Source organism: Pogonomyrmex barbatus, unplaced genomic scaffold (genome assembly GCF_055798465.1).
Source record: "Pogonomyrmex barbatus isolate J1 unplaced genomic scaffold, ASM5579846v1 scaffold6, whole genome shotgun sequence".
Lineage (NCBI taxonomy): Eukaryota > Metazoa > Arthropoda > Insecta > Hymenoptera > Formicidae > Pogonomyrmex > Pogonomyrmex barbatus.
This window is the reverse complement of record NW_028297160.1, coordinates 6994773-7020494: the sequence shown is the minus strand read 5'-3', so window position 1 is coordinate 7020494 and position 25722 is coordinate 6994773. Positions and strand designations below refer to the sequence as shown.

The 25722-nt window shown below is 42.0% G+C and overlaps 1 protein-coding gene across 3 annotated transcripts in view; it reads left to right on the top strand.

Annotated features, from left to right (window-relative positions):
* Nucleotides 1-25722, top strand: part of Dll (homeotic protein distal-less) — an 81459-nt gene that overhangs the window by 48693 nt on the left and 7044 nt on the right. For all 3 annotated transcript variants that reach the window (XM_025217265.2, XM_011632430.3, XM_011632429.3), the window contains exon 3: nucleotides 24858-25029. In XM_025217265.2, coding sequence (XP_025073050.1) covers nucleotides 24858-25029 — 172 coding nt within the window. The remainder of the gene's footprint in view (nucleotides 1-24857; nucleotides 25030-25722) is intronic.

Here is a 25722-nt window from a genome sequence, read left to right as displayed (position 1 = left end):
ACAAGCCACTTAAAACGCGCACCCTCCCCCTCATCCTTCTCCTCCACCCCGCGGAGAAACGCCCGGGCGAAACGCGAAAGTAAACTAGATATTAATGCGGACGCGTCGGACGTCGGGAGGGGGAGTGGACCATTATGAATTACTCGTGCATGTATATGTATGAGTAGCGGCCCTATGCATATTCATAAAATAATCCTCTTGACCCCGCGAGATCGGAGGCAGATTGTCGGAGTAACGCTGAAAGTGCTCCGAGGGCGACGAGGCAGGGGAGACGCGAGGCGGTATGGGGCAAATCAAGATGCGGTGTTGCATTGAAGGATGCGCGTTTCCTACGCCGTTGAACGTGCACGATCCTTGGCGATGTATGCCTGGCAAATGCATCTGTGGTGGGTGGCAAGTGGGCACAAATAAAAAGTGCCCAATAAAAGGAACATAAATAAAATAAAAGACGAATTTTTTATATGGCTGAAGCTGTTAGAGAGAAGCAGTATATAAATTTGCAACATATTGTTCGTACACATCACAGTTTACATAAAAAAAAATAAAGTATTTTATACTCAGTCAGATGTAAATCCTATTCCCGGCAATGAGGTGTATAAGACCAAACTTTTTGGAGAACGCACGAGATGCAAAACGGATATAAAGCGAGCAATCTCAGGAAGCCGAGACGAGCCAAGACTTTTTCCCGTTTTTGTTCCGCGGCACAAATCGCTTTCCTTAACTCAATTACAATGCCCCCGCTTTTAATGACGCCTGTAATTACAGCGGCAATGTCAAAGTTAATTAAAGTTGTCGGATCGCTATCTCACTTTCATGTCGAGGCCCACGTAGCGCAACGGCGTTTTCCAGTCATCGCCGTGGCGGAGCTTCCAGTGGGCTAAATGTATTTAACCTGCTGACGCGCATTTGGAGTCAAAATAGTACTCTGGTATCGCGCTTGGTATCGCGTATACAAGTTTAGAGACAAAATAGCTGGTAAGATAACGTGATTTTATTTTATGTTCTTTTAAATGGTATACAAATTTAATTATCCTTTCAAATTGTTACAGTTTTTAAATAATATCACTTAGAAGGTGCAATTCTCTGTGCAAAAGATAACCGAACTAGATTTTTCTACATCTAGAAAATCTCTTTTAGTTTCTTTGGTCTTAACGAGACATCAACGTAATAGGCTTCTCCTCCTTTTGCGACTTGCCCGAACTCGTTAGACTTTATCGCGTAGAATCTTTATGATCATCTTGCTCGCGAAGGATATTATATCGAGGATTTGTTATTCTTTTTACAGATGGTATTTCAAAATTTGATTTGACTCTATAAAACGCGACGATACTAATTATACGACGCAGGAATTCAGGATGTATGACGTTGCACACAGATGCAAAATAAAACATAGAAATAATGATTTATACGTAGAACGAATATTAATAATGTTATGGACGGAAGATCAGAAACTAATACGATCGAGAGAATCTGGTAATTTTCCATATATTCTTGGTGTTAATGCAAACGATCATCGCGCGGGTTTCCATTAAGGCGATAATTACGCCAACTCATAAATTTACCACAAGCCGGAACAAATCGCGACGGGTGTCATATATCGGCGGCCCTTCGCAGTTCATAAATTAAGAATTAACGAGCTGCCGATGTTTGCGGATCGTAACCCCGGTGGATTCCTCCAAATGACTTCGGTTGCTGTTACCAGTGGCGAGCCGTCGCGCCGCTTTATAATTCTGCCTTCTTTCTAAATTAAAAATTCCCCGCTGGTTAAGGCGCGTTAACGACTACGAAATTCCCACGTTGATGCATCCAACGAGCTGAAGAATATTCCTCTTCCGTATCGTCCACGGTATGGCAGATCTGGCACGATATACCGCGCCGACCGGTTACTCGCGGATAATTATCAAAGTCGTAAGGGCAACCGGCCGCTAATGAGGCCGCCTTGTTACGATCTGTCGATTAAAATCGTGTCTGCTCGCGCTAGCCGCGTGCGTCCGCATGCAGTCCAGTTTGAGGTATTCATTGATATCGTTGCTGCGTCGTTGCATCGCCGCGGCAAAGTGGGAAAAAACGAGTTTCTACGAGCTCTGATCGTGAACCTATCTTTCTAGAACAGCGCTATTCCCCCCGTGAAGGTTATCGTAAACCGATAAAGAGAGTGAAATGTTTTTGAAACAAATTTGCGATCTATTACTATTTTTTATTCTTACTTATTTTCGATATTTATATCATGACGATTGTCAAGTTTTCGCGTTGAAGACAATTTCGGTTAAAGATGGAGAAAATATAAATGCCTGTGAATGGAACATGGAAAAATGAGATTGTGCAATTTGTCGTAATAATTGCGCATACGTGATAAATATTCTGAGTTTATCGTGCGTCAGAGGCAAAAAGCAGAGAAAGGAAATAAGAGCGCTTCGGTAAACGTTAAAAGAAGGCAAGGTGAGAAGCAAAAGGAAAGGGCAGGGATCGCGAGCGCGAGCAAAGAACTCGCTCCGCAATCGCCGTGAAGCCGCGAGGCTTAATACGTGGCTTACCATGTGCCGCGGCTTTTACGTGCTGCTGATACCTCCAGAAGTGTCGTAAGACTGATTTATCACGGCTCTTTTGCATTGTGTTTCCTAAACGGCGGCGTCGATGACAAGCATATAATTTCCGCTTTATACTTTACTACTTCGGCATTCAACGATACTACGGTTACTTTAATGTGTCAATAGAAGTGATTGAAGACCAGAATAGTTTGTTAATGATCATTTTCTGAGTTGATCGGTGCGCTGATAAACATAACGCCTTGATTATTGGATATCGATTGCTCGGATTGAAACGCAAGTAATTAATCACTATTATATAAAAAATATCGTGAAAATAAAATATGAACAAACAATATTAAAAATAAAATGCTTAATACAAAATTGCAAATAATTTTTGAAAATTACTCATCTTTCAGTGTAAATGATAAGTTGGAGAAAAATTCTTCATTATCATCGCTTTTTCTATTTGTATAAAACAACCGCATGACGGAGTGCTCTCGCATTTCTCCGTAAATCGAAACGAGAGAGTTAACAGGGCATTCTTCGCCGAAACGAGGCGAGGTGAGAAGCTAAGGGGAAAACATGCGGAGCATTGTGGAAAGAGGCCGATGACGTTTTATGACCGATGCAATGCGATCCGCCGCGCGCGGCTTTTCGTGCCGTGCCGCGCCGCGATTTTACGTTCCGCGGACGCGTAAGCGCGCTCGTTTTCGTGGCCGCGCAACATGGAAATCCAGGACGCCTTTACTGCTCGTTGCTGTGGTCGCAAAGTTACAACGGGGGCAACTTTACGATACTTCGCTCCTCTCCGCGAATTCGCCGTTCTCGAACTCGCGCAGCACCGCCCCGTTCCGCGCGGTGCGGCCGTTACCGCTTGTGAACACCGAAGGAGGAAGACACTTGATCGTCGTTATACCAGGCGGAGGCACGCTGCTCTCGTAGACGAGCGGGCGCGACTCGTGAAAAGTGGCCGCTGAAACGAGCCTGCATATTCCATCGCGCGGAATTAACGACCGCGGGCTTGAAAATTGCGTATTTAACCTGCGAGCGTTCGCACTGCGCGATCTCGAGTCGAGAGCTCGAGAATTAGTTTCTTCTTATGGTCATTAGATCGAAATGTCATCCAGTAGCTGATCTACTTCTTGAAAAATATGTGTGTGTGTGTGTGTGTGTGTGTGTGTGTGTGTTGTGTGTATGAGAAAAGAAAAAAAATATAGATATCTTGCTGCAATTGCAATTACGTAGATGATAGAATCGACTATATATATTCACGTACATTTCTTTTACAATACAAACTATTTCAAGTGGTGATGTGGTGATGAAGTTTTCAAATGCGTATTGCACGTATTTAAATGTATAGTCCGATGCGATCGTAATGTTTGTATCCGTCGTAATAATTCATATACATATAATTGCTGGTGGGGAAGGGACGAACGCGAACACCTGATCGTCATAACAGGCAGGCTTCAAAACGTTAAACGTAAGCGGGCGTACCTTATGAAACGTAGCCTGGAAACGAGCCGCTCGCCTTTCGCATTCGCCGCGCGTAGCGTTGGAATTAACGATCCGCAATATGTACGCTCCACGTTATGTATTTAAGAATACATTGTAATTCGTCGATTTGTGCCTAAATACATCAGATTTTTTGGATCTTATCTCGAGAGATCAACTCGAACACGCTTCAGCTTCGATTAACTCGAGCAGCGATCCGTTATTCCATCAACGTGTCGAAATTCGGAGCAACGAAACTTAAACGTACCGATGTCTTATCCTGTCGTTGCGTTGCTCTATATACGCTGCTATAGTTGCGAGCAATCGCAGCTGTTGTGTAATCCGCTATTAAGATTTCTATTAGGAACCGCGGCAGGAATTTATAATGCTCGCGAAGAGCGGCATGTATGCGCATCGCCGTAGAAAGCGTTTAAGGTTTAAAGGATTAAAAGAGAGAACATCGTTACGAAATATTCAACGTATACTCCGCGGAGTGTTTGTGTAGGAATGTGAATGTAGGAATGTCTGTGAATGAAAATGCGCGCGGACGTTTCTGCGTGCGCGAATTTATGGGCCATTTTTGTGGTACCATCGCGGACTCTCGAGTGCTAAAAAGCGTGAAAGCCACGGCCTATCGACTGGTCGCTATGCCGACGATCGTACGGCTTCATTGGTCTTGTCCTCTTTTTTTTCCTCCGCATCATCGTTCCACGCTCCGATTGGTTCTGGTACCCGATACTCCTGTGTCACGGTAAAATTAAGCGTGCTTTTAGTGCAGCCTCGATTTGGAGAACCCCTCGACCATCACTCGTCAGCAATCGATCCTCGTCCAATAGAACCGAAGTGATTCCTCATGACAAAACAGTATGGTGCGTAGGTATATCTTCTCTTTTTTGCCGGAATAATATTGTCATGCATTTTTATTTTAATCATTACAAAACAGTCTTTTTCTAAACATAAAAGTTAAAATTATCTATACATTTGATATCGAAGGTGCAGCATAAAATATTTAGATGTTTTTACAAAATTCCGAACGTTACAATTATTGTAACAATAATTATCTCTAACGAGAGAAACAAAAAAATTCTTGAAGAAATTTTAAATTAAATAATACAGAAAATTATTTCGAACAATTTATTTAAAAATAAAGGAAGAGGAAGGGCGTTATGTACAATTATAATGCTGAAAAGAGCGGAAAGGTAATGGTAATGCATATATATGTAGCGGTCGATAAAAATGCATCCAGGAGAAGCGATAAATTCTGCGCGGCAACACGTAGACGAATTGGTGATCAGACTGGCAGAACGAATTAATGCCGCCATGCCGGCCGCGTATGTATCTCGGGAGACTGACGACTGCGTTTCGAAATAGTTTTGAAGACCTACCCTTCCGGACGACAGACGACAGACGAACGTACCTACGGGCATTGATGCGTACGAAAAAGCGCGCGCATGTCCGCTACGCCGGCCCACTGGGTCGGCATTAGGGAAATATTCAAATGGATCTGCGAGGCCTGCATTGTTATTCTACCGTGAAAACGGCTGGCGTTGTTACCTTTTATTAGCGTAATTTGTCCTATTAACCGTTTCCCAACCACCACCTTGTAACGGCTTTCCCCTCACGGTGAGCGGTCGTATGGCGCGCCTGAAGGGCTCATGCATCGCGACACATACGCGTTTCATAATTGACCCTCTGATTAAAATTGGCCCCTGATTAATGAAGATTCCCTATGACGCACGCGAATTTCCGCGAGCGCTTTTATCGACCTGTCGCCGAGGAATCTTCGTATCCTACAATACGTGGGATACGAAGTAGAATAAAATAAAGTGTACGATACTGGCTTTTTTTTAAATTCATTATTTAGTCATTAATCATTAAGTAAACCGATTATGCTGGAATTTATGATTAGAAGTACTCGGCTACGATGTTACCATGTATGGTGTCGGTAATTCACCGTTAGGTTTGCAAGCAAGCGAAATATTGCATGCCGAAGAATAGATCACTTGGTAGATCTTCTAAGGTAGGCCCACGCCTCGATGAAAGTTCTCTTAGAGGCTGACTCATCGATCGAGATTAATGAGTGTGCCTTAAAGGCGCCGGGAAAACAACGACGAGCTTCCTAAGATCAGCGTGGCGCATTGTCTTGTGCGAAAATCGTGCCTTTACGAGCACATTTAATAAGCATACCGGGATGTTTGCTAGATGAAGTGGTAATTAAAACGTACTCACGCGCCATGCGTGGCGCTCTAAACAGACCAATTTTCCGATTAAGCCTTAACTATATACCGGCCTACTATCGTGGTCTCCATGTGTTCCACGATCTGTGCCTCTAAATGAAATAAATGGTGCTCGAGTTATGTGATTTTTACGAGAACATTAGATAATGCAATTATCGTAAAAATTTAGAAATATGCATAATAATTAACAATTGTTAACTTTTTTTGTTACAGGTAATACAAACATTCGCAGTCTTAAAAAGCAAGAGCCAGAATTGTCAGCCATTTAGATAAGTAAATACTTGAGAAAACAACTAACTCATTTTATTGTATTATTATTAACTTTTAAGTTATTAAGTATTTTTTTATTTATTCTTTTTAGACTTAGACTTTGCATTTCTGTTTCGTATTTGAGATATGTAAATGTGCTTTACAGTCACAACAAAAATTATTCGAATTGTGCAGACAAAAATGAAATAAATCGCTTTGTCGAGCTATTGCAACTACTGCACTTAGTCGATGAGTGACTCAGTCACGAGAGGTTTATTAAATAAATCGAACGTTTCGCGTGTCAACCGAGCATCCAGGAACAATCGGACTTTTACAGGAGCGAAATGTCACTGCGACTGTAAATCGACTCTCGCCGGTCGCGCCGAAGACCCGCGTCCGCACGACGCGTCCCACTTTTCCTCGCGTCGCTCGCTCGCTAGTGATTTACGCGCGACACTTGTATAAAACATTCATAAATCGAGTTCTCGCATTCGCCGAAAAATCGGTTCGCACGATACCCGACACAAGCGCATGACAAAGCGAGCGTATAAATAGCCTTTGGAATATCAGAGTTAGATCTATCAGATTTTTAAATTCCAAAAACGATATTTAGAAAGCAAAAAAACACTGCATTTACGAGAGAAGTCTACAAATTGAATATAAAATAATCGGATGCCGAACATTGCCACGATCGAGAAACGTGTATATCTCAATATGTTACGACGTTCGATCGTAATACAAGCCGAGTCGTTAAATAAGCATTACGTTTTGAAGATTAAGTGGGCGATGGGACATGCAGCGTGAAGTGGGATGGATAGTCGCTTAGTCATACTTAGTTCAGAATCGGGATGCGCTCAAGATCATCTTCTCCTCCCTGCGTTTCCATGTTACGCAATCATCTCACCTTGCCGCGAAAATGCGAGACAATGGTCTCATGTGAGACGCGCAGCGCGCGATATGCGATCTTGTTGGTGTATCTAACTCCTGGAAATACCATCGCGCGGTCGAATATGGACACGACTTCGGCGCGGCACCTTTGATATGCGCGCTAATGATTCATTGACGGGGGCTAGAGAACGTGATATAACGAACCGTGCGAAGATACTCGCGGACGATGAAACGCACGACATCATCATATCTAATCTCGGTCTTTGCGGAAAAATTATTTTCCAGGCCGGGATTCCCTCGAGCGGAATTAATAACTCGAGTATTACTAACTCGTCCGATGTATTCACAAGCCTAATAAAAGCATGCGAATGATTTTAACTAATGATTTTAACATCTTGCAACGATCAATATCGTTTTACTTCTTCAAGGAGGAAACGTATGTGTGGAATTCATTTTTTAACAATAGTATCTCTCTCTCTCTCTCTCTCTCTCTCTCTCTCTCTCTCTCTCTCTCTCTCTCTCTCTCTCTCTCTCTCTCTCTGTTAATATCATGTTAATGTCTAATATCATGATGCTCGTTATATCAAGATGATTTACAACAAAGTTAACTTTATGCAATTTATGCTGGATTTACTATTAGTAAGATTTACCATTAATAAGTTCTCTCTTTCCCGTATAAAGCTTTAACATCTAACATTAAATTTCTCGATAACGATTTCCTACATTTGATTTACTAAGAAACTATTAATTTAGAATGAAGTGGAAAGTAATATCCTGTTAGCAGTCTGTGTCGTTGCAATTTTTATACATTATAATGTTACGAGTTGCAATATGGAAAGTATTGATCGAGGCTTAAGAAAAATATTTGCTAAGGAATAAAAAGGCTAAGGCACCTGTTATCGTGATATATTCATGCTTTGAGACGTGCTCACACACGCCATCAGAGATCAACTACCGTCAAAGACACAAGAAAAATATAACACAAAAACTAAATCAATGAAACAGACAGCCGCCGCTCCATATAAACACAAGTAACGTAGACGAGATAAAAAGATTCGAGATGTTGAAATCCGAGCATATTCGCCTCCTATGTAAAAGTATAAAAAAATCCGGCTTTTCTTTCACAATCTTGCGATTGCGGCGGGTGCCGATGCAGCTAGAAATTAGTCACGGGATATGTAACCGCCATTACAACGCGTTATCGACGTATGAAGCGAAGTAAAATTGAAATGTGCTGATCGGTGAAAGTACTTCGGGTTACCAGTCATGCCACGGGATAAATTAACCCTCCGATATGTGTTGAACAATTTTGATTTGTACGCGGCTTGATATAACATCTAACCGTCTAACATTCATATCTAATATTCATCTTCGCGAGCGCTTAAAAAATTCACAAGGATCATTCGGTGTCGTCTACGTCGACTCTAACTTACACAATCTCGCTTATGAAATACAATAGATTTATAATGAGATACAATCTGATTTTAATTAGAAGCGCTAGGGCGGATGGCGTTAAAAAAAGAAACACGCTGTGCACAATGTGCACTGAAGATCTTGAAAATTCAAATTCACTCCATAAGTTAAAGAAGACAACGACAGCCTGTCCGGCGCCTCTCGAACGATTATTCATTCCCTGGTCTTTTCTCTCTCTCTCTCTCTCTCTCTCTCTCTCTCTCTCTCTCTCTCTCTCTCTCTCTCTCTCTCTCTCTCTCTCTCACTTCTGCCATTGTTGCAGTCGCGTAGGCTCAATAGAATCAGCAAACAATTTATTACGCCTACTCCTTGAGGCACATCTATGCGCTTATCAACAATCGCTCGGTGCTCCTTGCGAACGATCGCTCCTTCAACTCGGGCCTCTAAGGAGTGAACAGCCGATGCTGATTCTAAAGTCCTTCCCTCCTCTCTCGCGTGAGCATATCCATCAGCGCTACCGTGTACGTGCGTGCATTAGAAATGCTTTATTTTAATGACGCATTGATGCCTTTATCTGCGATCGAACAGCACGACAATACCATTTGAGAAATGCGTATATTTTTCATTATTATAAGTATTGAATTATTTTATAATATCGTTAATGCTGATTGTATTCAAGAAAATGTGTTTTTATAATAAGTGGATATAAATAATTTAATATTTGATACTATAAAAATTTATAAAAGGAATTATTATGCGTCAGATATTTGAGTTATTTTTATCTAAAATGCTTGTCAATCAAAAGCAACTTTCAAGCTTGATACTCGAGTGACATCGCTAATTCGAGAGGAAGCAGTATTCGACCTCGAACGATACATCGATACATTCTCGTCAATGACCTCGTATGCGTCGCGCGCGAATAGATGATACAAATCAGTTCTGTGATTGGTACGATCTCAGTACGCTTCCTCTTTCGTGCGAGGCATGAAATTTATGTATGCATAAGTAACGAAACCAGTTTTAATCATCTTCACGATGTTATTATACAGGGCGAATCCTTAACCGGGGAGAAAGGGCGGAATTTGGAATGAGGTGATTATAGCGGTTCTTGTATAATGATCTCGCGTAATAATTCGCGATGAGTATGCGTATTGTGTTAGCAAGTTGAAATATTTGAATACGTCTCTTTCTCCGAATAACGCTCTAATCTTTAAAATGATGTACAGTTTGTCTTCATCAATCGCGATGAAACTTTTTTCTTTTTTTTTGAAATCTTGTTTATGTTGATGTGAACGAAATGAAGAAATAGAAATGACAAAAATGTATACAAGAATACGTAATCTCTTTATGAATTGGCAGACCATCGTAATTACGACAGTCGCGATAACCCTCTATTTAACTCTCGCATCCCTCACCAGCGTTAAGGATCGGATTGCTTAATCCTTAAGAGAGCTCGTGTTCATGATAAATCACAAACGTGCGCTAATAAGTGAACAGTCGCGAATCTAGACCGACGATAAGTTTGCCCGCCGCGCGCTCGAACGCATGCACGCACGCACCTACGCACGCACGCGTGTATACCGTAGATATACCGGAAGATTTCTAAGGCGATAAAATCCCGCGAGCGAGGAACTCGTGTCCCGTAACTATCTGCCGGTACCGTCTGCGTTTTCGTGATCTAGTAGGTCTTTAAAGCGAGGACGACGCGGCAGGGAGGTGAAGAGGGGAACTCGCGCGGATGGGTACGACATTTTCCACGAGAACGAGCTGCGCCTTGCTAACCTGCCCGAGTAAAAGCGTGAAATTACCGGCAACCGGGGTAAAATTATGCTCCTCCTTCCCATCTCCCTGCCGCTTCTTCCTCACGCATCTCCTATCGCTCGTCGTCGCCTCTTTCTTTCTCCAACATCCAGCTGACAGAACCCGCTCGAAAATTGCATGTGCCCGCTATGTGCCGAAGAGTACTTCGGATAATGCGGCTGCGGTTTACGGGTCCTGCTCCTCGCGGTTTTCTGTGAGTGTGTGTATGCATGTATGCGTGCACGTGGATGCGTCTAATGATGGGAATTTGTGCATGCTACAGATTTTATTCCGAAGGAGGGGGAGAGGGGAATGCCTGATCACACAATCGGATCATAAACAATCATAATTTTTTAGAATATCAAATCACGTTTAGAAATAGACGGAATCGCTGATAAAAATAAGATATTGACGGATAAATCTCTGCTTTGTGTACTTTAATTGGTCACTCTCTCCGTACGAATGCGGAAGCACATTCAGGTGATTGCGATGCATCGTAACGCGTTTTTCTTCCTATCCGGGCCCCCCTATCTGGCCGCGCGCTACCACATCTGTCAAAGTATTAAGACCAAAAACACGGGACAAGCTCATAAGAAAGGACGCGCCGCTGAAAGCTGTGTCGAACGTGAACCGTTTCCAGCGGTTATCGTGAGGATGTGCCTGGAAAGTGCAGCGGTACATACGCGTTTCAACACAATGTACCGTTCCATCATCTAACCGTAAGATCTTCCACGTGAAACCGCAACACGTTGAATACGAATTTTTGCCCCATCATCATTTATATCTTACGCCATCATGTCACATCTCGCCGAACTCTAACTTAATTTCGCGCTTTAGCGAGATACAGTCTACAATTATTCTTCTTGTATTTGAACATACTTTATTTATGCCTGCCTGCTTTAATTATCTCGCGCGCAAAACGTGAAACACATCTAGATCCCGCGCGTAACCGTGTACCGAGAGCGAGATTCCTAGAAACATAAATCCTTCCTGTAACATTCTACCGACACTTTAAAATGTAAATCCCGAGCGAATACACGCAAGCAGACTTCCGGCCGACCGCCTCCGCCGATCGAGCGATTCGACCGCGCGCGCACTAACCCGGTTACTATATCGCGATCTTCGCGATCGAATGGAAAATGTTCCTCTTTCACGTGACGGCGCCGTATGTTAATAACGATCGCCGGGATTTCCCGGCGGTTCGCACGAGATCGCGCGAATCCCACGCGAATGCGCGAGCGTTATGCCGCATGCCGGCAAGATAAGACTTTATCTCCAAGTATGTCACATTACTGCCTGCGTCGCATCGCGTTGGTGTTGGTGCGCGTGCAGGCGCATCGGCGGCGGTCGTATAAGAGTGATATAATGCGCATCCTCGCCAGGAGGGAATCTACTTCATCATCCTGCGCGGTAGCACAATGTCACTCGCCCGCCGGAGTTTCCGTCCGTTTTGTTGTAATGTACTGCCGTAAACACGCGTCGGTCTGCTGCTGCTGCCGCCGCTGATGCTGCCACTTTTTGCACGCGGGTGAATTTGCATACACGGCCGGGTGCGTCAGAAGCGGCGAGCAGTTCGACGCAAGTCGCGATCGTAGATAAATCTCCGCGGTCGATGGCGACTCTCTTCCGGCTTGCGAAATCCAGAAACTCCCTCGACGTCAACGAGACGCTCTCTCTCCCCCCCCCCTCTCTCTCTCTCTCTCTCTCTTTCCCTCTTTCGGACGTGATTTAGCGCGCTTTGAACGTGCCGCATCCGCTTGCGCGAGGATTGATCACCGCGGAATTTTTATTCGTCGCACACGTGAAGTTAATCTCTTAATACGCGATTTAACACGCTTTGATGACCCCCGCGTCTGGTTGCGGTAACATAATTTCATGCGGAATCTTTCTCGATAGAGGCAGACGTGCAAAGTTCGTTAATCAGATAATCTCGTTACTTTTTTATAAAGATAGTTGTTATTGTTCTCAATTTCCGTCGGGTTTCCCGACGATTTTAATTACCACGTTGCATATATATAGTTATCTTTTCTATTAATCGTTAGAAGTACTATCTCGAAGTGTTTAATCTTCCGAACATCTTCCGAAAGCACTATTTGGGGGTGTACCGTGTACACTATGTAAATATAATGAATGGACGCGAGTACGTATGCGCGCATTAAAACGTTTCACGGTAATATTAGTTCCGCCATTTCCTCGCGGCGCGTCTTGCATCTGTTGGTGCGTCTAGACGGTAGGCCACGCGGTAGGCCGCGCGCTCCTAAGCTACACGTGCACGAATTAAGATATAAGGGACTCGCCTTAAGCGCAATCGTGCATCATGCCCGTGCACCAGGAGAAGCGTCTTTGCGTCTTTGCGTTCGCTTTCGTGGAAGCGCTAAGGTCCATTTAGGTAACCAGGAGGAGCCGGCTTTGCGCTCCGCCGAGCCGCGCGCGAGAGCGTTTCTAGACTTTTACGGAAATCGGCAGCTTGGCGGTACATCGCGTGCACCATGTACAGCGCACGGTTTACACTCGGTGGCGAACGACCTGGCCTAAACCCGTAAGGTACACGCGTGTAGGATCGCTTTACCGGTTGCTTCCAAGGCAGACGCGAGTATCTGCAAACACGTTTGAATCATTGACGGAAAAGAAGAAAACGAGATTGAGATATCGACGGCGGAAAGTTTGCGTTTCCCCTTCTGCGACGCGATCGCGATCGTGAAAATACGAATCTGATAAGCTGGGCGATCGCACTGGCGACACAAAGATATGGAAGTGGACATACCGTAGAGATCATTACGAAAATCAGATACGTAGCGGATAAGAATGTTGATTATACAAGTCAAGATTTAAGTCTTCTTTGTAATACGACGTATTATTAAGTTGTAGTAAAAGATTTGAAGTTTGGATGATTTAGCTGAAAATTTTCCCAGCACTCAAAGATGTGATATATTCCATCGATAATTTCAGCTTTAATTTTCGAGTTATACATAAGGAAATTTTCTTTATTATTATTCCTTATACTAATAATTTTTATTAGGATATAATTTGATGAGTCGTAATGTCGCACGCCTATTTTATTTTTCATTCTATTACCATATTTTTGATTCACGTAGCGATGTATATTAATTCTTCCGTAATGTTTCGCGGTACCGATCGGCTCTACAGCCGCTCGACAACCTGCTACTTCGCGCCAGGTGCGATTCGAAGCACGAGGCGCTCGCCGAAGCGAAACTTTTGGTGCAGCGTAAACGATTTTATCGCACGACAAGGACTACGTGTTCAGGGATACCGTAGGTATTCGCGCGAAGGGGTCACTCTAGTTGTTGCGTTCCGAGAGATAGATCAAGATACTCTCGTATTGTTCCGTCTCGTCGTCGAAAGTCACCTCATTGTCGTTTTAATGGAAGGGGCAAGCCGAGTGCCAAGTTTCGCTGAAATGCAAGCGTGAAACTTTTGGCATAATAGCACACTTGTAATGCAAATATGAAAGAGAGAGAAGTCACGGAATTCGTAACATCGTCGAATGAATTTTAGTCGCTGAGTTCTGTAAGAAAAATTAATGGTGAAATTTTGCTGCAAAGAGATGCGGAGAGATACGTTTTTTTTTTCTTTTTTAATACGACCAACATATCTTATGCTTTTATGGAGGCTGTAATGATCCCGTGTTTATGAACTTCCATTCATGTACTTGTATGCCGCGAGCAATATATATTCGATGGTATGTGCTAATATTCTACCGACGCAATTTATCACATAACGGCGGAAAACCGGTCGCTCACCGGAAAGACGGCACAAATCCTGATGATCGCGTAAGATCGAGTAAGATTAACGTTGCCACATACGACAACGGTTTAGACGCGGTTGAAGCGACAACGTAAACGTGACCGTGGCTTAGTGGGACGCTGACCACGGCGTAGGAACGACCCAGGGGACGAGGATCTACACCTCGATGAGCACAGCACGACATTCTCCTCGCTCCCCTCGCGTCCCTGTGTGCATGGTGATCCCTCGCTCTCTTCCTCCGTGGCCGCTACCAAGAAGAAGGTCCCTTCTCTCCTTCTCTCTTTTTCTTTCTTTCTTTCTTTCCTCTTTCTCTCCTCTGATTGTCTGTCTTCTCTGTTTTCCCCGGCCTCTCTCCCTCTATTTTTTCCCCCTCCTTCCGATTTATTCTTTCTCTCTTTCTCCTTCTCTCTATCTCTCTCTTCCTCTCTTCTGTCCTGTCTCCGCTCATCGTCCTCGAGCGCATCCACCACGATTGTCCGGTAAACCATGCTGCGAACCGCTCACCGTGACGAAGGTACCCACCTACAAACGAGGACTTATTCCGGCTCGTGGAAACTCGCGAGAATACGGACATGGGAATGTCCGTCAAGTCCCGCGTTGTGTCTATCGTGAAAATTGCGAAGAAGAGCCATTCGCGTGGTCTTAACCAACGCTTCTCCAAATGCGTTGTTATTATACATTGAAAAAAATGCGTCCGGCCTGATTCCACGCTGGGTCACTTGTTGAAATCGCTATACATCGATTTTAGTATTGATAAATCATATCAATTCTATTTTTCGTTACTTTCATTATTTAAGAAAAAGAAAAAAAGAATAAATTTTTCTTTAACGTATAGTTCTTTATAACACTTATGTGTCATAATTTAAATATTAATCATTTACATTAATTACAATTTACATATTAATTTTGCATATTCTCCTCGTAAATTAAAGTTTCAACGTCTTTTATTTTGGCTCAATAAGTATAATGTTCCATTGTAATGTCATTTTCAATGGAAGAATCATGTAAATCTGTAAATCATTACATCTCAATTATCGCAAGCAATAAAGGGATGCTAATTAATATTAATAACCCTATAAAATTAATAACTCGTGTCATAAAAATACTATCGCCCTATTAATCTTGACATAATGGAAAGATTGATAACCGTTAACAATGTAACTCCGAAATGAATAATCGTCTGTGCTCAAGTAAGTTACGATTCTACGATTGACCGACAGTTACACGACGCAGACGGCAGACATTAACCCGAATTCCGTTTTCGTGCCGTTAATGTTCATTTGCGGTTTTCGATCGGAAGACCGCAATTTTACTCCGCGATTTTACGGAGTCGGACGCGTATTGCTTTCGGCTCGCTGCGAATTCTTTTCCGCCGCGATGTAACGCGGTAACGAGGTTGAGCGAGCAAGGAGGAGGTGTTTGTCGGATAGGAGAGGATAGCGCGAAGTGACGCACGGTGTGATGGAAGTCAGGATCGGTTCTTACACATGCAATTGCACGCGAATGAATAGAGTCTTTGTGTCTTGCGAACGACAGCCGGCGCGATATACAATAACGGTGCCCGAAGATTTCTCACGTAACGCAGGACCACAGGTTGCGGCTGATCCTGCGTCGCGCAAACTCGCGCTGAAAGCCAAGGGAATAAGTAACATTTCATCGGGATTTATACGCGCGCGCCACGGTGCTCTACGCGATGCGAAAGAGCTCTGATTTGATTAAAGGAAATACGGATTGATCAAAAACGTAATTAAAATAATGAAAATTTATTGGTATCGCATGCAGGAAGTTAGGAAAGTTCAGGCTTCCTCAAAGGATGTTACTAATTGTGAAAATTAATTCGATTTTCTTACGCTTTCTCGCAATATATGCCTTTAGAAATAAAATTAACTGCCTTTGAAAAATAATAAGTTATCTTGCAGTTATCTCTAGGGAAGTAATGTTTCTTCATAAGGGAAAAATTATATAACGTACACAATACTAATTTGAATTATTTGAGCATAGAATATAAACTCATGGAAAATATGAATTCAGATCTGACTTTTTAACGAACGTATCCGTATACATGTAATCTCTTACAGCATATTTTATGCTGCAGATCTGAACAATTAGTAACGAACCTCTTGAAAAACGTTTACCACGGCAAAAATCAGTGACTCGATACGCTCGCAGCGCATTAATCGCATTTTAATTGCAACGTGGCCAGCACTGTTTCTGCACGGTCATTCCTCAGGATCTAATAAATCCGCGCGAAACGCATCAACGGCGGACATTGATGGATGACAACCACTGATTGGTATCCGTGGACATGGAAACGGAAAGCAGGGAAAAATACCGGGAGAGGCAAAAAAAAAGGCAATAGGAGCGAGAGAATGCATCGGTAAGCGCTGGTGTGATGTAACGCCGTTATGAATATGTACAAAATAACAAATGGCGACGGTACAAAGGAACGGTGACGGTGTTGTACCGCTCCGTGCGACACGGTATTCCGCTCGTCACGATGTCACCGTTGTTCGCGGCACGTGAGCCCACTACGGAATTGCGTTTCGATTTCAACCACTTTTCGTCTCTTCGCGGCGACCTCGCGCCGCGCCGCGGCGCGGAGCGGAGCAGAGCGGACGCAGAGTACGCGAAGCATATAATAACGATACCGCGATAATCGCGCTTCCGATTAAGATTTCACCGGACAAAAGCCAGCACACGCGCGGCTTTGTGTCGCGAACGGCTGACAAAACGATAGAGATGATTGCGAGCAGCATTGTACGCGAGGCGACGCGGCGGCCGGCCATCGTTCGAAGTCCTATTATCACACGAGAAAAATAGTAAGGCTCTCGCGTGTTGCGTGGCGTGATAAGTAAACCGGTAGGGACAAGTCAGGTAGAAGGCAAGCTCGCGCTTGGCTTACCTTTTTCATTACGATATTTCGTTGAAAGATATTAACTAGTGGCTTGCTACTTAATTAATGTGCCTTTGAGCATCGCGCGAGCGTGGCATGAGGGATGATAGGAGATCAAGATCGTCCTTCGGATTATGAGGATGTAATCCGCCATGCAAGAAGTTGAAGAGCTTAGCTGAAATCTGGACGCGGACTCCATGAAACACGCGAATCATGCCGCTTGATAACATCTATAATTCCTTTTATATCATCGCCGGATTCCGACGCGAACTTTCCCGCTATGTTCGCGGTCATACATACAAAAGAAACAACCGTGAACGAAACAAAAGCGAGGAGGACCGCTGCACCGTTGGGGAATTTCGTTGTTAAGGTGGCACTGCGCATCACCGATGCCAGGCAGGAAGTGGGAACCGCCGAAGCAGCGAGGGGCCCCGGCATAATGACGAGAGAAACGTGGGGGCGGAGGGGTCGACGTTGCATTGTAGGAGTGAGCAGGCGAGCGAAATAAAAAAAAAAAAAAAAAAAAAGCATTATAACATTATGCGAACGAACGGGGCCCTAGTGACGCATTTACACGGCTGTTATTATTCTCCCTGACCTCCTACTCCCCCATACCCTCTTCACCCAGCCGATAGTTGGAAATGTAAACGCTTATGATATCCGCCGAGCGACTGTCCTTCTCGAAATATGCGACATATGTTATCCAGCTGCGTCTAAGAGTGATTTCGAATATATTAGCGAGATATGAGGAAACGTTAAAAAATTTAGGCAAATTTGTGCATTTTTCGAATATCGGCACTGAAAGATAAAAAATAATTATTATATCTTCATTTTATATCTTTTAGTGTACTCTGCGAGCAACCGTGTGAAACCAAAGTTGAGCGCGCTATTAGAATGAATCAAAATTTTCTATTCTGATCTGTATTTGTAGAGACACTATCTCCTTCTCATCTTCATCTCTTTTACGTGCAAACAAGTGCACTGCTAATTCGGCGCTATCAGATGTACGCTCGTTGATCTACTTACTTAGATCGTATAAAGAGCACGGACGAGGGTGATCACCTCATCGTGCACTCTTTCTATGCTGCGTGATTGAAGCTCGCAGAAAATTCTCAGGCTAAGTGCACCGGCGTCGGGCACCGATGACGGATTAGTTTGTTACGGCTTTCGGCCACAGGTAGGTCGTACCGATACGCGTGATTATTTATTGTGCGGACAGATTGGATCATTCAGAACGTGCCGACGGGGGTCCCACTGTATGAAGGGGGATCGACCCGCCGCCAGAAATAACCCGAATCAACGTGCGACATAACACTGCAATATAACTTTCAATTTCGCATGGATTCCTACGTGAGAAGCTGAGCGCTCGATGTATAATTCGCGTATCACGATTTGAATTCGTTCGTGATTTTTAAACATCCCGATGTCATCGCTGGTTAACAATTATTTCATTTATTTGTGTAATAAATCATATGCTATCATTATTAAAATATTTACAAAAAATTTTATTTTTATTTTATAGATGCATTTAATAATTGATTATTATTTCGCATTATTTATTATAGAAGCATATTTCAAATATTATGACTGTGAACTATTTTATTGAGTTTATATTGTATCATTAGTCACTCCGTCATCACAGTCGTTGTAATTGTATTTAATTGTCCAGTCTTCATTTCGATCAGTCTTCATTTCAATGAATGAGTTACGATGAGATCAGCAATGGAGAACATATATCACGCACAGTGTAATTGGGTACCATTGGGTGATATATGTTGACATAATTTGCTAAATTAAATTTTAACAGAATTTAACGCGTTTGCAGATTGATCTATTCGACTTTATTAATAATTAAATTTAATTAATAATAAGAGCACTGCTGATCAACGTTTCTATAAAATGCACCGATCGCGCAGTGATAACAGACAATGTAGATAACACATGATTCCTGGAATTTATCATTATTAATGCGCATTTTTTACCATATTTACGCAAATACTAATTATGTCACATCATTTTAATTTTTTCAACTTAGTCCAGTGAGTCCAGTGACGCTAAGTATTATCTCAGCCAATATTGACAGAGAGTACAAACTTTATCGATTCAATCGACTTACATTATGCAAAAAAACCATAAAAAAGATATAGATAAATACGATAAATAAAGTTGAAATACTTTCTGGATGGATTTACATTTTATTTACGCTATATTTTTTGAAATAAATTAATATTAGTTAAGAAATGTTCAAAACATGTCTTTGCAACGATCTGAAACTTGACGCGTTTTCAGCCATCCAAAAAGAAAGTTGCAATTTCTAAAGACTCATCCTTCCGCAATCTCCCCTCATATTAGACGTAGGGACTTCAAATCATCGAGTTGCATCGCGATCCAAGGATGCAGCCCCGACGCGGATCGAATCGCGGTGGGAGCGTTTCCATTTATACAGAGATAATATTACTCCTAGATGCTACTCATACATATTAAACAGCATCGCCTTCGATTCGCGCTGCACTTTTTCGTCTAAAAATCTTACCTGTCCCCTCAATCGCAACCTGCCCCCCCCCCCCCCCTCGTCCCCTGCCCGCTGGCATCCTCTTCCGTCCCCTTCGTCCTCCGGGCGACGATCCGTCGCTCATTGAGTATGCATCAGCGATATCGACAGCGTGGACTGTTACCGAGTTCCTCGCCCGCGGCGACGTCGGAAGCCCCCGTCGCTGTGGCCGCGACAACATCATCGGTCCGGCAGCAACGGCGTCCTCGCTTCCTCTTTTTGCCCTCACGAGGCGAGACGGGACGAGGCGAGGTGAGGCGACCACCGGCTGCTCCGGCGCAATTTTTGCTCGCTCGCTCGCGCGCGGCCGCCCGACGGCCATTCGACGCGCAGAAAACCACGTAACACGCGCGTCTAAGTTCAACCGAGAGATAACGACAGCTTGCCACCGTGCCTGCCGGTGCCCGTCGGCGTCAGGGTGCATTCGTATCCCTTTGCTCGCTCGTTCGGTATTCTTCCTTTAACTCGTGCGACGCGAAGATTCCGCTCGACGCCTCATGCCTGCGTCGCTCGTTGTTGGAGCTGCTGGAGTATAAAGCGTTTTTGATTGCTACCTCCCGGCCAACCGACGGCTCTATGATTCACTCTCGAAGTGTAATTTGATTTATTTCTTCAGTTACTCTTAACACCCGGTGTAGCTTCTTCATATGTGGGCTATACAGAAAATACTTTATATTTTTATGAAATCAATGTTAGAAATTAAGTGAAGATAAATATAGATTGTCAATGGATTTGTCTATATGCGAAAATAATATATTATGAAAATATTGTTAATTATATATATATGTATGATAGAAATTAAATAAATTAGTTACTAGAAATTCTCGAAGAATATTTTACGTAAAACAAAATCTTCTCGGCAAACATGCCCTTAAATTTCTTAAAGATGACATTTTTCTCTTTCAAGCAAATTGTGGGAAAGATTTGATAGAAAGAATGTTAGTAAGAGATAATGAGTAGCACAAGAAGTAATAAATCACTGACGACCGAGCTTGTCGTCGTACTCACGGCAAGAGAACTATTATTATTATTTTCAACTGCATTTCGCACCATAAAACTTTATATTTTCACACGCGTTTCAGAACTTTCCCCATCAACTTCATTGACGAACTTGTAGGAGAAGATTACATATGACATTGATATAGCAACGAATATATGTTATATAACAATTAAATAGCAGTTGATGACGTAGTTTCAATATTCTTAAAAATCAGTTTTATGATAAATAATTAATGAAAAATCAAACGTATATCTTGTCTTTGGTTACGGCAAATAACACATAATCATTACTCGTTGGTCCGATTCTCCAAATAGGGCGATAACAAGAAGAACCACTCGTATGAGTGTCTAACGTGCTTTGACGACACTTGGAAAAAAGATATTAATTAAAGGCTTTGCGCCGAGCGCGCCGACACACGTAAATATATCCCGCATGCCGTTCCCGCGAGAGAGGAGCCGCCGGCGGCTCAAAAAAAGACAAACCCCTCCAATATTATGCCCCTCCTCGCGAGCGAAGGCGCATCCCTTACCGTCGATGCGCGTCGTGCCCTGTCAACGTCGGCTGTAAATATCAATAAACAAACCGCCGCGCCCGGCGAACGCAATCCGTTCTTCTCGGCTGGCCAGGTTGACCGGCCAGTTGAGCGAAATAAAGCACGTCGAAATCGAGTTTTAGCGCTGCTGGCCTTTGTCGGGCGCCATCTCTACTCAACGCAACCGCGGCCGGGTTTTTCAGCGAGCAATTAGAAAGAGATTTATTTGCGCCGGCACGCCGGGCACACGCTTGCCGACTAGGGGCTGCTGATGTTGGCCGCGGCATATTTTTTACAAATGAATACTCGTATGCATAGGATGTCTCAGATGTTCTAACGACAGGTGTTTGGAAGAGTCGAAAACCGATTTTTCCTTAAGTATCAGATGAATCAGGCACATACTTTTTGCACTCATCACTTTTAGTATAATTGTTTCTTCAATACATTTAAAATAGGCATTTAAAATAGATATTTTATTTGGAAAAATGTTGGTACTAAATCAATTAATAAAAAAAAATCTGTCATTTAAATTAAAGAGAGAAAATTGGAATATTTTATAAATATACATGTATGCTTTGTGAGTCGAAATGTTTCTTTCGATAACTCGTGCTATGTTTTTATTGAAAGCGAAGCTTTCAATAAAATGATGATATGTGTTTCATAAAAAGTATATTTTATTTTTGTTTTTTAATGTTTATATATAAAATCGTGTCTACCGGTTTATTTTGATTTAATTTTCAATCCATTCTGAATTATCCATATTGCATTTTAGGAAAACGCGCGAAAAATGAGATTTTTGCATAACAAATTGATGAATATATTGTTTTTATTATTGTAAATTTCTTTTATGTTTTGTTTAGAATATTATAAAAATATAAATCTATATAACTGTAAAAATGTTCTTCTATTTTAATTATTTCACGACTTTTTATTTGTTCGATATAGAATTGCAATTGATCGAAATGTTCTGAAATCAATTTCTGTTTTTATCTTTTGTGATCTTATTTGACACTTATATCGCTAAAAAAACAATTGTTTAATCGACCCATATCATTCACCACGTCAGTATATAATTCTTCCATTGCGCAATAGTCTATGAGACAGCGTACTCATACATACGTTCATATCGTTTATATCAACTTTTTTACACCTTGAACGTCAATCAACAGCTGGACGGTTACTTTAATTAACTAAGTCGATTTGCCCAGATGAAAGGGGAGGAAGATATCAAAGGATAGGGAGTCAGGCGGTTGAAATGCATCATGTGGAATAGTAGCAACATCGTACAGAGTTCATTAAAAGTAAAGAACAGATTCACTTAATTGCAAGAAAACGTATATTTACATATCGTTCTATCATATTTTATAAGGAAGAATAATTTTATCATCGATGCTAAAGTGTTCGAAAGCTTGCTCAGGTAAATGTCATGCTAATTAAACAAATGACTAAAAAGTAAGAACGTTTAATTGTTAATCTTTTTGCTCGCGCGCGTTTTCGCGATAAAGGATTTCTTTCTCGTCAGCTTAATAATTAATATACAGCCGCATATATGTACATACATAACGGTATAATTTATCTTATAATTTATATTCCGCGAAAGCATTGTTCGACGGAGCTAAGATTAAGACCGTGAAAGGAAAGTAATTTTTAATTGTGAAAAAATATTTCTTGTGCCTGGTGAATAGAGGCGCGTATTCACTGTATTCATCACGCGTTTTATGATCGCAGCGTTTGATCGACGTGGCGGTGGAATATCGAGTAAGCCCGGTTTGTAGCGGATAGGCTCGTTAAAAAGTCATTAGGCGTGGTGTACTATTAATAAAAAGGCATGTCTCTCTCTGTTTTCGTTCAAGTCATCCGGCGTAGCCGAATACCCCTCCAAATCGCGCGGTAAAATAACGGAATCATGAATATTTCAGGGACAGAAGACTACGCGTGTGGAAAGCATCTAAAAGTAACAATAAATTAATAAGCGGTAATCATTCCGATATGAGAAACATTATATTTGCAGAGATTAAATGACTTATCTTGACGCAGCTAATGAACGAAAAAAAAAAAAAGAAGAAATATACATGTATCTTAAAATTGGTAAAAAAATCCTAAAATAATTAGGTAAAATCAAATGCAGAGCTATTTTTATTAAATAAAACGGAAGAGGTAATATCGCGCAAAAGTGGGAGAAGTAAAGGAGCTTGTTTTCAGCGTTGAAGGATTTCTTTTGCGAACCAATTCCGACGATGTGTCCGAACATATGGCTTCGATTCAGGCTGTCGTGCAAAACGCGGGTATACCTCGCGTATTCCTGTACACGTACACACTTAGCTACGCGCGGCGGGGTTACGTAAGATCGAGCCAGCACGTCACATGCGCGTGGTGCATGTGTGCGGATGCTGAGACAAAAAAAATACCGCATGTGCAATCCTAGCGGTTGCGCGTGCGCACCGGTATACGCGCCGCAGGACGACGAAGCTGCTTGCCGCTGCGATTCTATGCATCGTACAGAGGAGGCAAAAGAAACGACGATTACGAAACGCAGTGAGCGTTTCTTTTTATTTATTTTTTTTTTTTCCTTCGTCTTCGCCACCGAGTCTAACCCGGCAGTACGATGCGATGATGCGAAGCATCGGATTAGACTCAGGCATGCTTTTGCGCATCGCGCGGTTGTGAAATGTATTTCCAGTCGCGCATCGATAATCGGACGATGTATCTCGAAGAAATCTTTTGCGATCCCATTCCCGTGATATTTTTACGAACCTGCCTGATGTTCCAAGAATGGCTTAACAATGCGAGACAACAACACATTGATAATTAACATAATAATAAAAATATAATAGCATTTATAAGCAATGTGATGATTGTATATTTAATGTGATTAGTGTCGATGTATTTGCATTATATTATATTATTTGTAAATATTATAATATCTTGCGTGTGACCAAACATCACGACATTACGAGATGATTTATGTTATTAAAATATGCTAAGACATTAATATCATATAATGAATTAATATTCAAATCTTCTAATGAGTTAAAAAATTAATTATCGTTATATAAATGCATAAACGCGACAACACTTTGAAAAAATATGATAAATATGATAAGTAATTCTGTATTAAGTAATATATTCGCATAGAAATATGATGTAATATACGTAAATATTATGCTTATAAACATTTAATAAGTATTCAACATGATATATAATAAACTCATATATACTATTCAGTTACAATAATTTTTTATTTCTGCAAAATTTTCTTTTATCTTTTTTGCTTATCTAATACTTTTAGAAAGTTGACGGAAGTTATCTTCATGACAAAATGAAGGACAACGACTTAATTAATATAAGATAAGATTATTCATACTTATTATCGTTAGAGTTCTGAAATAAAAAAGTCCAACATTGTTGACAAGAGCATAAATATATAATAAAATTTCTTACTTCATGTTCACATTTATAATATTTATCTAATATAATAATATTTATCTCTAAAATCGATTTTTTTTACAGGTGAAAATCTGGTTCCAAAACAGAAGGAGTAAGTATAAGAAGATGATGAAAGCAGCACAGCAAAGCGGGGGTGGTGGTGGTGGCCAGCATGGCAGTCTCCTGGCGGGTGGAACCGCTCTACCTGGTGGACCATCCCCTCAACCTGGTCAACCCGGAAGTCTTATGCAAGGAGGTATGTATAAGTCACCTTACTATTACATAAATAAAATATATATTAAAAAATGAAATAAAAAAAAATACTCGCGCGACAAAGAAATCTATTCCATTATACATTCAATTGAAGCCTTGAAGAAACGTGCGTTTGATTGATCTATCATTGATTGAATCATTCTTACGGTCACCCGATTTATTTTCGCGAACGCGATCACTCGCGCATTTTTAATTAGGCAAATGTCCATGGGCGTTAATTGAATGTCACTGGTGAACGTGCGCGATGATTGCGCACTTGACGGGACTACTCTCCATCACTTTACCGCATCGCCGCTGCCAATCTCCACGAACGTCACTTTGCTTCGTAATTACAATACTAATAATCCGATGCAATTTTCGCGGTGCGCGTTTTTTATCGCGCGAATACCTTACTTTGCCACCGCCTATATCGCCGACGAAAACCGTTTGCCTCATCTCACTGATCTCTTTCTGCCACTAACGGTAATCTCTTTGACTTGCGAGTGATTTATCCGGAAATGCTCTACGAAAGACGCGGCCAACACAATTAACCCCATCTTGAGAAATTTCTCTTGCTAGGAGTGCCACTCTTTTATAGCGATATTAGAGGCAAGCATCCGTTCCCAATTGCATTTTGTATATAAGTGCCCGAAGCACATCAACGTATAAGATGTATAAGTTTTATTCTTATATACGA